At 38.9% G+C, this 14,863-nt stretch overlaps 1 protein-coding gene across 2 annotated transcripts in view; it reads right to left on the bottom strand.

Moving 5' to 3' along the window:
• The window catches only part of LOC122932735 (interleukin-1 receptor type 2-like), a 34,326-nt gene that overhangs the window by 2,309 nt on the left and 17,154 nt on the right, over positions 1-14,863 (bottom strand). Inside the window, exons 3-10 of one of the 2 annotated variants that reach the window (XM_044287329.1) lie at positions 14,153-14,399; positions 12,848-13,037; positions 8,742-8,916; positions 8,516-8,581; positions 8,156-8,288; positions 6,372-6,517; positions 3,521-3,653; positions 3,092-3,151 (exon numbers count right to left, since the gene is read on the bottom strand). In XM_044287329.1, coding sequence (XP_044143264.1) covers positions 3,526-3,653; positions 6,372-6,517; positions 8,156-8,288; positions 8,516-8,581; positions 8,742-8,916; positions 12,848-13,037; positions 14,153-14,399 — 1,085 coding nt within the window. In that variant the 3' untranslated portion in view covers positions 3,092-3,151; positions 3,521-3,525. Of the gene's footprint in view, positions 1-3,091; positions 3,152-3,520; positions 3,654-6,371; positions 6,518-8,155; positions 8,289-8,515; positions 8,582-8,741; positions 8,917-12,847; positions 13,038-14,152; positions 14,400-14,863 lie in introns of those variants that run through there. The other variant, XM_044287328.1, reaches the window with a different exon arrangement.

Raw genomic sequence — 14,863 nt, forward strand, 5'->3', positions numbered from 1 at the left:
TTTTTCTGTATCTGTATACAGCACTCAGAGACACTTACGTCCCATACTATAGAGAATCAGTGAGAAAATATATAAAATGCATAAACTGTGTCATGTTCCATAAAATGCCAAATTTAAAAGCACTGCCTATAGGTAAAAATAAAGTACAATACAGATACACCTAATGGTGACACATTGTGGATCTGCAGTTCAATATCAAACCATAGGAACGTGGTGTGTGCCACCACGCAGACTCTATTTTCCTATTAGAAACATTTGGATAAATAAATGATCCTGGGGCAGGGCTGGTGCTGAAATCCCCACCAACCATGAGAACAGGGGGTCTGTGTAAATAAGGTGCTAGTTTGCATGCTTGACCACCACTACATTCAGATCTATGCGACTGCCCAAGATAGCCAAATGCTGTACTCATCAGTCCCGTAGAAGTGGATGGAGCGGTGGTCAGACATGCGCACCACCACTCCATTCACACAGTGGACTGGTGGGCCCTTGTTCTCATAATCAGTGAGCCCCGAACATTTATTGCTTATTTTGTGGAAAGGTGATACATATTGTTAATGTTGAAACACATGTTGAATCATCTATTTTTAAAATAACAATCCAACTTTCCAGATAAACATAAAAACAGCAATGTTCTGATCTCATTCTTGACTCGTGGAATCAGTATTTGAAGCTTGATAATGGCATTATCTAGAATACTTAACTGCTGAGAATTGAAATGGTCTGGGAAAGAAAATTCATGAAGTTTGTAAGCTATATATCAGATTGAACTTGAGTAAAGTTCAATGAAAATTTACAATAGCAGTTTAAAACCTCATCACAAAGCACGCCACAAAGTACGGTGGTTTCCCTCATCCCTTCTCCTAACAGATGTTATCTTTTTATGTCAAAGATACATAAACTGTATTAACCACTGTTTACCAGTGAAAGTTTACATAAAAAACAGGGAACAGCCAAATAGCTGGCTGTTCTTAAAGGGGTTGTCCAAAATTAATAGGGAACGCAAACACAGCAGTGGAGGTGGCTCATATGCTTCGTAATAGTGAGATCACAGACATCCATGCTGCACTGTGCAATGCACATTACACAAATCTGTAATCATGGCCCGAAAAAAGGTGAAGAAGCCTCGACTTCAATATTGCCATAAGAAGCGTCAGCCTGAGTTTGCAAAAAAGTATGAACAGTGGACAGTAGAAGATTGGAAAGTCAATAGACTGGGCTCTGAAGGGTGCAAATGGGCTTGGAAGAAACAAGGGAAAAGAGGGTAATGGATCGAGAAATTGAAGGAACTGTCCTAGTTCAGTGGAGGAAGCCTGATGATATGGGGTTGTTTTACAGCCAAAGGCATTGGATACTTGACCAGGATTGATGATGGTCTCAATGCTGAGCTATATGTGAGTATCCTACAAGACAAGTCAATCAGCTGCTTTTAAGGCTACCAGGATATTGTCATGCATTAAACGAGGCATGGACTCGCGGGGCAGGGATGTAATACTACCACTTTACAAAGCGTTGGTGCAGCCTCATCTGGAATATGCAGTTCAGTTCTGGGCACTAGTCCATAGAAAGGATGCTCTGCAGCTGGAAAAAGTACAGAGGAGAGCGACTAAACTGGGAAAAATTTAACTTATTTAGTCTTGAGCAGAGATGTCTAAGGGGAACATGATTAACCTATACAAATATATAAATGGACCATACAAAAAATATGGTGAAAAACTGTTCCATGTCAAATGCCTTCAAAAGGGGCTCTGCCTCCGACTGGAGAAGAAAAAATTCAGTCTCCAGACGCGTCAAAGCTTCTTTACGGTAAGAACAGTAAATCTGTGGTATGGACTTCCTGAGGACGTCGTCCCAGCAGGAACAGTGGACAGTTTTAAAAAGGGGTTTAGATGAAATCTTAGAAGTAAATTACATTAATGCTTATGAAAATGTGTAGAAATCTGAGTCTAACTTCCTACTGGGATTCACGTCCCCACCTATCCTTTAGTTGAACTTGATGGACTTATTTGTTTTTTCAACCGTATTAACTATGTAACTATGTAAGTTACTTTTGTACACTCGAGGACTATAGATATGAAACAACCTGAAGCATATGTCGAGATTGGCAAAGAAATGGTTCAATGACAATGAAGTAGATGTGCTGGATTGGCCGCTACATTCGCCAGACCTCAACCCAATCTAAACTTGTGGGTAGAGTTATGGGTAAAGTTGAAGAAAAAGCTGTATTCATACCCAGGTAAGTCGGCCAGTATGCACCAACACTGGGAACGTGTAGAAGAGACCAGGGAATAGATTTTGGTCAAGCTAAGCTTGAATCTGATTGAGTGCATGCGCAGAAGGATTCAAGCTGCGTTCAAAGCCAATGGTGGATTTACAAAATAATAAATAAAAATTTAGAATTTTAGGAGCAAAACAGTAACAATGTAGTGTGGGGATTTGCTCTGGTAGACAGGCTATCGGACGCAGTATAGAGGCAACCACAAAGTCTTTAACTTAAACAGTTCAGTGTTTTATTCACACATAAGGAAAAACAAAAAGTGACATTTTGCAGTCTAGGTGTTTGTTCACACCATGAAAAGTCCACAGAACAAAAACCTTCACCTGGTTTGCAGTTTCTCCACCTGTAGTCCACAGCATGCTTTAGGGGCCTGTTTCTCAGCATGCAGCTCCCAGCCCTTTTGCATGGCACAAGTTTTCAGATCCCAAAACACACAGGAACTGACAGCGCTCCACTATCAGAGAGGAGTAATCCACACACAGCTGAGACTGCTGGCTGGGTTTGATATAGGCCAGTAAAGACCCGGCCTGGAGTGTGGGGAGAAGCCACCCACCCAGCACTTTGGCTACTCCCAGTAAGAGCCGGCCCAGATCAGCTTACAGAATAGCAACGTGTCAACCAGCACTAGCTGCCGCTGACACTTGAAAATACAGGCTCTTACTTGACCAAGGCCAGGAACCTCTGTGACACATACCTTCCGTCAACTACGGACCCTTGCGCCTTTCTACAGTAATTACATGTAAAGAATCTGCATAACTAATCATATGCTAAAAAGTTGCAAGTCCAGTTTATGTATGAGATAGCCAACATGATTGTCTATAAAATGATCGGAGTCTCATGTTCAAAGCTGTAGTGGATGGTGAGATATGGAGGCTGAAAGTCAAAAGTTTAAAACATTGTTACCCGTTTGCTTGTCAGTGTAAGTTAATAAATTGAAAACATCTCTATTGTTACAAACAACATCCATGCTCGCAGAACAGTGATTCACATGTTCTTTCATAAAAACACTACGAACACTATGGTTTAGTGTAACTAATACGAAATGCAATGAGAAATATTCCTTGACAATGGCTAAAATAGAATCTCAACAGGTCGTTTTACTATGTGCTCCACTCATGTTCCTTTAAGAGTGCGGGGGTGGTCTACTAATAATTAGAGCATTTCAGTGAAAGTGTCATGTAAATCAATGAACACTTAATTTCCCAGCTAAGAGATTTATGTTTAAGAAAAAGATAAATTTACCATTTTTACGACTTGGCCGGAGGATAATCTTTCTTATTTCCACATTTCCTGTATTTGGTTATAAAAATTATCGCTATAATCAAGAAAACCACAAGGGCAGGAACTGCTGCAATGTACCAGGCAAAAGAGTAGGCTGTAAAAAAGTTGAAAAATAACAAGCATACTTACTAATACTGCATGTGATGCAACACAAAAAGCTTACAATAACAGGAAGAGGCCAGTCCTCCACAATATCTGTAATATGGGAAAATCAATAACACAAAAGTACAACCATGTTACATGCAGTAAACATTAGTACACTAGTACTAATAAACTAAGGTTGTTTGAAAACAGGTCTCCCTCATATGTAAATAGGTTTTCCAGTAAGGCCTTATTTACATTCCGTATTATAGGTTATAACTTGGTTGCTGGGTGCAGTATTAAGAAGAACTGTTAACTCCAGTAGATAATGTAGATAATGCTAATTAGAATTTTTATTATGCAATGTAAACATATGTGAGACGTTTCAATCCTATGGACCAAAACGTCACACACGTGTGGCTTGCCTAATAAAAATTGTAATAAGCATTATCTTCCTTCTGCAATTTTTGTTTGAAGCCTCAATAGTACACTCAGAGAGGTTCTGTACAAAGGTTATCCTGATGGTTTTTACAAAAGTTCAACAGAATGTAAATTGTAGCATGCCCCATTGGTGCTATAGACAGGGCTATTCTCCACAGGAAGCAATGCATTGTACAGAGCCATATAGCCCCCATGCCGTACACTTAGGCCTAAAGATTAATCATTGTATAAGTTGTGAAACTTTCTAATAAATTAGGAGCACTTTCAGCCCTCTGTATCAAAAAAAGTCTAATCTACACCATCTATTGCATGTTTTTCTGCTAATATATATCATTTATACCAGTTTCTGATATACCTAATACTGTTTTTGCTGATCCATGGTAAACCATGCCCCTCTCTTGAAGCTCTACCCATTCCTACTATGTCAAAAGTTTTGAGTATGGAGTCCATGTGAAAGTTTCAAACTTTTGCGTGGAAGAAATTGCTAATTTTACGCCAGTGTCATCTTTGATAAATTCACACATGCACGTTTTGGTCAGATTTTGTTCAGATTTTTTTTGTTTATTTTGAGAAGCCGAAACCAGGAGAAGATTCAGAAAGGAGAAGTACTATTTGTCCTTTATACTTTCTCTCCTGTTATGATCAACACCTGATTTTGGCTTTAATAACTGCATAACACCTCATCAAAACCTGCATGTGTAAATACACCCTGTTACCACTTCTTCTCTAACATCTCTCTATTTTGACATCACACAGTATAAGGAGTACAAACTTAGTCCTCTTGCACATGTCCGTATGGCTTTTTCAGTATTTTGCGGTCTGCAAATAACGGATCCGCAAAAAAATACAGATGGCGTCCTTGTGCATTGAGTTTTTTTGCGGAACAGAACAGCTGGCCCCTGATAGAACAGTACTATCCTTGTCCGTTATGCGGACAATAATAGGACATGTTCTATCTTTGAACAGAATGGAAAAATGGAAATACGGAAACGTAAGGCATATGGAGTACCTTCCGTTTTTTGCGGATCCATTGAAATTAATGGTTCCGTATATGGTCCGTATACGGAACGCAAAAAACGAAACGTAAACAGAAATAAAAACGTTTGTGTCCAATCCACATTTTTTGGATCGAAAACAAACCCATTCATTTTTATGGGTCCGAAAAAAAAAAAAAAAAACAGCACACGGGTGTCATCTGTGTGCTGTCCGCATCTGTGCAGCTGGGCTGCAAATGATAGAACCTGTCCTAGTGTAGTAGAAAAGTGTCTAACTTTTCATAATTGTATGAATAAGCTTTATTTGCCGACACCCCAATACCCCTTTAGACAGGTATTCCATGGGAATATTTGTTATTCTTATAAAGTTGGCAAAATGGGTTAAAAATAAAAATGAATCATTACTTACATTACTGTTCTACCACAGCTTCAGTCCCTACTGCTCTCTACTTCATGATCCCAGGCAGGTAAAGGCTAGGACTGCCCACCCATGGTGATGACCCGCCTCAGCCAGTGATTGGCCGAACGAGCAGTCCAACCCACAGCAGGGGAACGGTTGGTAAGTAATGATTATGTTTTATTTTTAGCTTATTCCACCCATTTTTTTTAAAACATCATTACCATGGAATAACCCTGCAAGTGCATTACTTGCTAGTAATTTTACTCGAGAATTGGATCTAATGCCTGTATACATTTATAGGGGAATAATAATCAGGGTTGCCAACCCAAATGTTTCTTTTATCTGGACAATTTATCCCAAAATCATAGACAGTCAACATTTTTTATGGACAAATTGGAAAACCATAATAAATTATAAAGATTATAAGTGATACTTGTCTATAGCTACATATAGTGATAAGAATGCATTACCAGCATTTACAGTGAGCTGTAAAATCATTATAATAACCAACAAAATAATCTAGTTGTGTACCACCAGCCTCAAAATAATCACGGACACATCTTTTCTTTTTACGGACACAAAACACCTATCCAACTGTCCAGGCATTTCTGGATAGATGGCAACCCTGCTAATAATGCCAGGGATGAGTGAATTTGTGTTTTCAAGTTCGGCATACAAGGTTCGGGTTATCTAAGAATTCCGTTATGGATTCCGCTACCACAGACCATAAGTTATCATCCGTGGTAGCGGAATCCATAACGGAATTCTTAGATAACCCGAACCTTGTACGGTAAACTTGAAAACACAAGTTTGGTCATCCATACTCTTGAGCAGAAGTATTACATTTGTATTTTTAAATCAAATATCACATGAATCACATTGGAATTATTCTTACCTGCTTGTTTTATCTGGGTTGGCAGAACCTCAAGGCCATAGTCATTAGACGCTATACATTTAAAGTCAGTAATAAAATCCTCCTCTTCAATCCTTTCAAAAATCAATGGTAAATCAAAGTACTGACCATCAGCCTCTGTAATTTCTCTGGTAAGAAAGAAGTTTTGTATAATTATTAGTATGATGTAAGGATTCTGGGAAGAGTACAGTATATACCATCCCAGTAAAAAAAAATGAAGGTGGTGATTTACACTTCATGGAAGTTTGAAGAATGATCAGATATGTTCTCCCTTTATCAGCAGGTTAAGGTAGTGGAGAGATTCTATAGCATGTTGGTGGCCACATCATTAAGTACCAACTAAACATTAATTAATTTGTGTGTAAACATAAAAGGGTTATCCTAGGCTTAATCTAAAAAATTAAAATCAGACATCATATAATACATGACAATATCTTTGTAGCAAAGCTTGAACCAGCCATGTACCTCACATGGATCCAAAGATCTTCCCATGCATTACTACAATTGCTCTGCTAGATTTTCTTTACGCTAGCAGCACGGGGGCATGTCCTTTCTTCTGCAGTAGGTTGCAGTTGAAGGATGGAACTGAGCATGTGCATCCACCTCAGTGAGGTGGAAAGAAACATTAAATAAAGAGCAGGTGGTGCTATACAAATACATTTTTAATTACATGACCATGCTATTATAAAAATTTTCATATCCAGGTGCTGGTTTGAAAACTGTAGAATATTTTTTTGTGGGACAACCCCTTTAAGACAGAAAACAGTTATACTAACCCTGAACCCTAAAACATATAACTTCTTGTGAAGACAAGAAACATTCTAAGATATTTTTTATCATTGGGTAATAAAAAAAAAGTAATCCTTAAATAAAGTAAAATGTGTTGTTTCCATTTAACGAGAAGGAAGACAATCTGGACTGAAAATTAAAAACTGTTCATACGTTTTTACCATTGATAGTAATTTTTTACGTTTTTTTTGTGTTTTCTTTTTTTTAACAGCCTTTGGTAGCTTACTCATAAGCTCTCGCTTCCCCCGCACAACCTTCGATTATCGATGGTTTTATTCTTTGGAAAGGCTGCAGTGATGGGTGGGGTGAGGGCCAACAGCAGTGTCTGATTCTGCCACAATCCAATCAATGATTATGGAGGCAGCATGTCCGGTGCAAAAAAATCCCTTTATTGGGAGCCGCTTAAGTGAACAAACGTGTAGAGGGTTGTTACGTTTCGGCTAACACATAGCCTTTATGCATGTTTGATAAAGGCTATGTGTTAGCCGAAACGTAACAACCCTGTACACGTTTGTTCACTTAAGCGGCTCCCAATAAAGGGATTTTTTTGTACCGGACATGCTGCCTCCATAATCATTGATTGGACTGTACACATAGGAGCCTTGACGGATCTAGGACTCCAGGCAGGCTTCTGCATTCCGGATGACCATAAGTTCTGGTGAGTGAGACTCCACAATACTACTTTTACATGATTCTGCCACAAGTTAGTCCTTATAATGGCTTTCCACATAACCTGATGCACTTAGTATATTGTCGGTGGCATCTCTCCTGTTTTCAATGTGCTTTCAACAACTAGGATTTCTGGTGCCACATAAAAGATACAGTCACCCAACAAATGAGCGTTACAGTTCATTTGTCGGGTGATCGGCGGCACATTTACATAGAGGAACCAGGCCTTGTACGAATGTTCATGTTCAATAATTGCCCCAATCCTTATCCCCACTAAAACATCCCCCAGACTAAGTAAGTTCACATACTGTAGCATTCCTTGTGTCACCCGGTGATCTGTTGAATAATCGCTCATGAAAGAGTCATTTGCCGTCCACCAAATCATGAGATTACCATCATCATGGCCTGCAAATACCTTGCATGGTATGATTAGCTTGGAACCTTGTAAAATATGAAAATACACTAGTCAAAAATTCAGCATAATAGTGAATAATATATTTAATAGGAGTTGAATAAGTAGGGGAGTAGGGGATTGTCCATTGGTCACCTGAAATATAAAAATAGCATTCGTGTAGCCAATGGTCTCTTGAATGTTTCTTTCATATTCAAGCATTTTAACACACTGATAAGACCTATCATATCACAATCCTGAGCCAGATATATCATACCTGTGGCAGCTGCTATTGTCTTGTGATTGGTATTCACAATGACAGGCTGTTGTCTCTTCCCTTCATCTACAAAAATGTAAGAGAATAAAAACTGTTACAAAGCAAATTATGAAACTGCAAGAAATGCAACAAATGTACAAGAAAAGTCATAAAGACAAGTTCCGTTCTTCTTTCAAGGACAGCTTGTACAGAACATTTCCTGTATGTTATTCAATGTGGTCATTACCAATAATCTGAAGTTGTATAATCCTTGACATGGTGTAATCTTTATTTTCGAGGGAAAATGTTAACTGACATTTGTAATAGCCTTCATCCTCATAGCCTACATCATTTATCGACACATATGTAGTCCCATCCAGGTATCTGTATTTGGAGCTGTCAATACGCAAAGGTTCTCCATCCTAATAAGCAAAGAGACATGTCCACATATTATTTTTTCTGTATTATAGGATATACAATCATTGACAATCATGATATATGTAAGTGATTACAATTATAGATCAAAAGCATACGTTTATTAAGGAGGTTCTAGAAACCTGCAAGGCCACCTCTAGCCTGGATACCAGATAAGATATGGTAGGGCATGCAGGCACACAGGTTCTGCATGGTATCCTGTGGCACATTTGCAAACAGATGTTGCAGCTAGCATTCTAGATCCTACACACTCATGGTTTGCTGAAGCTGGCGTCCCAGCTAATCACATAAATGATCATTTGGCGATAAGTCTGGTGACCAGATAGGCCAAGGAATTGTTCAAACCTTGCTGTGTGTGGTAAAGTATTATCCTGCTGAAAAATACCAGTTAGAAGTCCTGCCATGACATTGACATTTCAATATGGGTCATTGATAGTAAACCTTTTAGAGACCGAGTGCCCAAACGGCAACTGAAACCCACTTATTTATTGCAAAGTGCCAACACAGCAATTTAACCTGAATACCGATATAGTATATCTTCCATGTACTTTATCATTTAGATATAATAGCCTGCCTACATTTAATGCGCTGCTTGTGTTGTTCATAGTGTGCCCTGCTCTAATGAATGGCAGTCTAAGGCATATTAGTACACCATAGACTTTTTACAGGATGCAGTTGCCCACAGAGAAGGCTCTGAGTGCCGCCTTTGGCACTTGTGCCATAGGTTCGCCGCCACTGCTATAGGGGGTTCAGAGGTAGCAGTCGCTACCGGCCCAGGAGCCTGAGGGGGGCCCAAAGACCCTTGCGCCACATAAGAAGACACTGGTATTATAGAAAGTTCATGCAGGTCAAGTTACACCTCTGGCTGGAGTGACCAACTCTGATTGGGTGGTAGTTTACAGTGTGTCACAGAAGCCTATGGCTCCAGTCCCTATTAAGCCTCATAGGCTGCAGACCACTAGGCCTGAAGACTATAAAGTAATAGAACAGCACACGATGTTGTGATGATATTACCACAATCTCCCTTCAGGCTTCTACCATATTCTGACAATTGTCACAGGTTAAAGACTTGGCACTGGAGCCTAGGGATGTCCAGCAGTCAATATCTTCTTGTTAGAGTTAAAGGCGTTATCCAGGCTAATGAAAAAATGTCTTCTTTTCCCAGAAGCACCACTAGTCATCCATGGGAAGTTTCTGCTATTGCAGCTTATCCCTATTCAGTGTCTCAAGGAGACAACTTTTTTCTAATCCTGGGCAAACTTTTAAGGGTAGGGTCAGATTGGCCTGCCAAAGGATCCTCTGGTACCCCCAGGCTCGGTTAACATTAAAAGTGGATGTGCACATGTTCTGTGTTCTGTGGAGGGTGGTCTCTCAGAATAATTCTCTCTGATGGACCCAAGGAGCCCAATCTGACACTGTAAATTAAAGGTGAAAACCAAGGTTCTCTTAGACTCTGGGCAGCAGTTTAGCCTATGACAATTCAACTTTGGAATAAAGGATTTAGGCTAAATGCACATGATCAGAATTGCGTGTGGATTTTCCACGTGGATTTGCGTGCAGAATATCCGCACCATAGGTCATGGATATTGCATTCTATGAAAATTTGAAATTCTCATGCACACAATGCAGATTTTTTTCAGTGCGTCACCCGCAATGCTAGAGAGGCTCGTCCCTGTCCCCACCTGCCATTGGCTGCTTCCCACCAACACCGGATGTTTTCGTCCGTGTGCAGGGAAAAGCAGCAGCGGCTGTGCGAGTACTAGGAGCGGCGCAGGGAGCGGGATAAGTATATTACTGGTGAGAGGCCCTGCACATGTGAGGGGTTTCTCAAAATTGGATAACCCCTTTAAGCTAAAACAAATGCATAAGGCACTCATATGTACATATCATGCCACTGCAAACTGTGGCAGAAACAAACTATGCATGTTCAAGTTTGTAAAATTACAGTATATTTATAAAAAATGAAAATCACCCTCTTTCCTACTTTTACATAAAAATAAATAAATAATAAAAACACATGCACCATTGGTATTGGCACGTCCAAAAATGCCTGAACTAAACTATTAAAATATTAAAATATCTATCTGGTATAGTAAACGCGCTAACAAAAAAATTACAATGGCCGAGTTACATTTTTTTGTCACTTCACTAAAAAAAATTAGATTAATAGCAATCAATAAGTCATATATACCCCAAAATTGTATCAATAAAAAGTACAGATCCTCCTGCAGAGAAAGAGCCCTTACACAGCTCTGTAGACGTAAATATAAAAATAATTATTGACCTCAGCATATGGCAATGCATATGGCGAGTTTTTTGTGTTGAAACACAACAAAAGGTATATGGTATCTCTATTATCATACTGACCCACAGAATAAGGCTACATGCACACGACCGTATGTGTTTTGCGGTCCGCAAATTGCGGATCCGCAAAAAAAACACAATGACATCTGTATGCCCTCAGTTTTTTTGCGGATCCATTGTAACAATGCCTAAAACGGACAAGAATAAGACATGTTCTATTTTTTTTGCGGGGTTACGGAATGGACATACTGATGTGGACAGCACAGGCTGTGCTGTCCGCATTTTTTGCAAACCCATTAAAATGTATGGGTCTGCAATCCTATCCGCAAAAAAAACTGAATGGACACGAAAACAAACAACGTTCGTGTGCATGTAGCCTAAAGGTAACTTCATTTTAAAAAAAATACCTGTAACTGAGCAATTGCAATTTTATTTTATTCAATTCCACCTGATTAATAATTTTATTTCAGCTTACCAATATATTGTACGGAATATTATCTGGTGCCATTAGAAAGTACAACTTGTCCCTCAAAAAAAAAAAACTTCATATAACTACAGTATGTGATGCAAACATTAAAAAAGTTAAGGGATTAGGTAGACAGGGAGTAAAAAAACAAAAATGCTGAAAAAGAATACTTAACTACAGTACTTAAATACTTGTTTAATATGAAAGAAACTAGCGACATCCTCTGGTGGAAAAAGGCAATACCCCAAACAGGGCATGAACAAGGCACTCTGTGCAGCTAGAATTGTTCTGATGACAGAGTGACGAAAATATGAAATTTTTAAATTGTTATGGTATTTAAAAGGCATATACATGTGCCACATATATTTTTTTTTTTTCTACTAGTTAAAGCCAGTGACACATTTCCTTTTTTTCTAATCTGATTTGTAGATTTTTTTATTCTATTCTCTGAACATGATTATGAGGATTGCATCTTGCCTGAGCTGCCACCATGGTCCATAGACACAATGGTCAGGAGGGGGCCTTATTGACTTCTATGGGAGAGTCTTCTGGGCATGCTCTGTGACCTGTGCAGAGGTCATTGTGCAAGGAAAGAATAGATAAGCTCTGACAATCACCTATTGTAAATGGTGGATCCTGTGTTATCTATATATAAGTTATTCTAATCCTGTCTGTTTTGATAAGAAGATGACTTCTGAAAAATGACCCATGCGTACCAAGAAGTAGTACCTATTAGGCTTAGTGGCCAGTGTGAGAACTGCAGGATTAGACTTGTTTTAAATATACCCATTAGATATTTGTAGGGCTTTTGCACATTGAAATAGCAAAAAAGAAGCAAGGGCAACTTTCTTCTCCATTCCTGAGGACCTCTACTTTTGGGATAAGTGTGGGTGCCAGTGGTCGTACCCCAGTGATAAAATACTTAATGGATAGAGGATAAATTAAGAATTTGTCACAATGCCTTTAACTGATTTGTCTGAAATTATATATATAAAAAAAGCTCTGCCTCTTGTCCAGAGTCCCCTATTCAGGATCTATCTTAGTTATTGTTCATACATAAAGAGAGAATATAAGTTTTACTAACAGTATCAGGAAATGCTACATGAGACATGAGTAGTTATCAGTTAAACGTAAACGTCATACAGTACCTTATACCAATTTATGTTCACATTGATATGGTCTTTTATAAAGTTGGGTAAAGCAGGGCAAATCATCTCAAAAGTATTGTTTTCAACACCAATTATATATATATATTCATATTTAATATAAGGATAGGATGATGGTGTGTTACTCATGACTTTTAGGGACATTGATATTTCAGCACAGTAGGATGCATTCCTAAAAACAGAAAAGTGAAATAAAGTTTTGATGATTAACATAAAATTGTTATTTATTGCTACAAAAGACTTCCAGAAAAAGAAAAATTCCATAACAAACCTTTGCCTAGTATCAAAAAGGATTTGATGCAGCCCATAACTCAAATTATATATGAGGATTGGATCATGAGGGAAGGAATTGCAGGAGAGGAGAGAATTTCTGGAAAAGCTTCTGCCAAGGTATAAGATGTTTCTTAAATCATTAGAGAGGGACAAGGTAAAGGACAAATCTGACATTGTGTGTAAGGCCCCTTTCACACGGGCGAGATTTCCGCGCAGGTGCAATGCGTGAGGTGAACGCATTGCACCCGCACTCAATCCTGACCCATTCATTTCTATGGTGTTGTGCACATGAGCTGTGATTTTCACACATCACTTGTGCGTTGCGGGAAAATCGCAGCATGCTCTATATTCAGCATTTTTCACGCAACGCAGGCCCCATAGAAGTGAATGGGGCCGCGTGAAAATCGCAAGCATTCACAAGCAAGTGTGGATGCGGTGCGATTTTCACGCATGGTTGGCATAGGTGACGATCGGGCTGGGGACCCGATCTGTATTATTTTCTCTTATGGTTATAAGGGAAAATAATAGCATTCTGAATACAGAATGCAAATAAAATAGTGATGGAGGGGTTAAAAATAACTGAAAAATTGCGCATTTTACCTCAACGCACCCGCATCTTATCGGGTCCTCACACGCCACGCTCGTGTGAAAGGGGCCTTAGGGGAGGTATCTGGAAAAGAGTGAAGATACAGTATGCTGGCAGAAGTCAAGTTGGACAGAACTTGGGAGAGTAGCCTTAGGGCCTGTTCACATAACTCTTTTTGGTGCTGTTTTTCACACGTTTTCTGTGCATAATCCACACCAAAAGACACCATTCATTTAAATGGGAGGCAGAAATAGGTTTTTTTTTCACGTTAAAAAAAAATTCTGAAAAAAGAAGCAGCATGCTCTATCTTGGAGCGGATTCTGCGCTAATTCTCCCATTGAAATGAACTGAAAGCTGAAAAAAACTAAAAAAAAAAAAAAGCACCAAAACTGCGTCGAAAATGAGTATAATTTAAAAGTACTACACACCTCATAATACAAGTGTATATCCCAGTGTCCTCTTTTACAGCTGGCAAGAACCACAAGGTGTCTTCCTTTTGCTGTATTCTAGGTTGTTCTGCTGTATCCATTGTCTCTAAACCATTTCTAGTCCAAACCAAATGAAATGTAGAGCGGTCTAATTGTAAATGCTGTGAGATTGGACACTGGATAGTAGCTAGCTCTTCATCAAGTACATAATAACCCACAGAATGTGTGATCTGCACTTGACATTTTTCTATGTAAAAAAAAGTATTGGGTTACTTTCTTTGAATAACATATATACTACATGTTACACTAACATTCCAAATACTTTATATAAAACGTATCTTGTCAACATTTAAAAGGAGTGTTCACCTTTGAAGATTCATTTACAATTCAAATATACATTTCATTTAAACTTTGTCAGGTACACCGATCTGGTATTGTATTGGTAGGAAACTAATCGTGGACTGAGAACAACTTGCATTTTTTATGTGCCTTAAGATATTCCTTTGAGCTGTATTACAGAATTTGAATATTGATGATCTATCCTCAGGATTGGTCATCAATATCAGATTGGTGTTAATAATTGAAGTGAATGGGAGCAGCACTGCAGTTACAAGCACAGTCCACTGCACAATGGAGGTAGTTAATCTGAAACAGCTGATTGGCAGGGGTGTGGGGTGTGAGAGCCCTGACAAACCACTTTAAGAACAAAGA

Source organism: Bufo gargarizans, chromosome 3 (assembly GCF_014858855.1).
Source record: "Bufo gargarizans isolate SCDJY-AF-19 chromosome 3, ASM1485885v1, whole genome shotgun sequence".
Classification (NCBI taxonomy): Eukaryota; Metazoa; Chordata; class Amphibia; order Anura; family Bufonidae; genus Bufo; species Bufo gargarizans.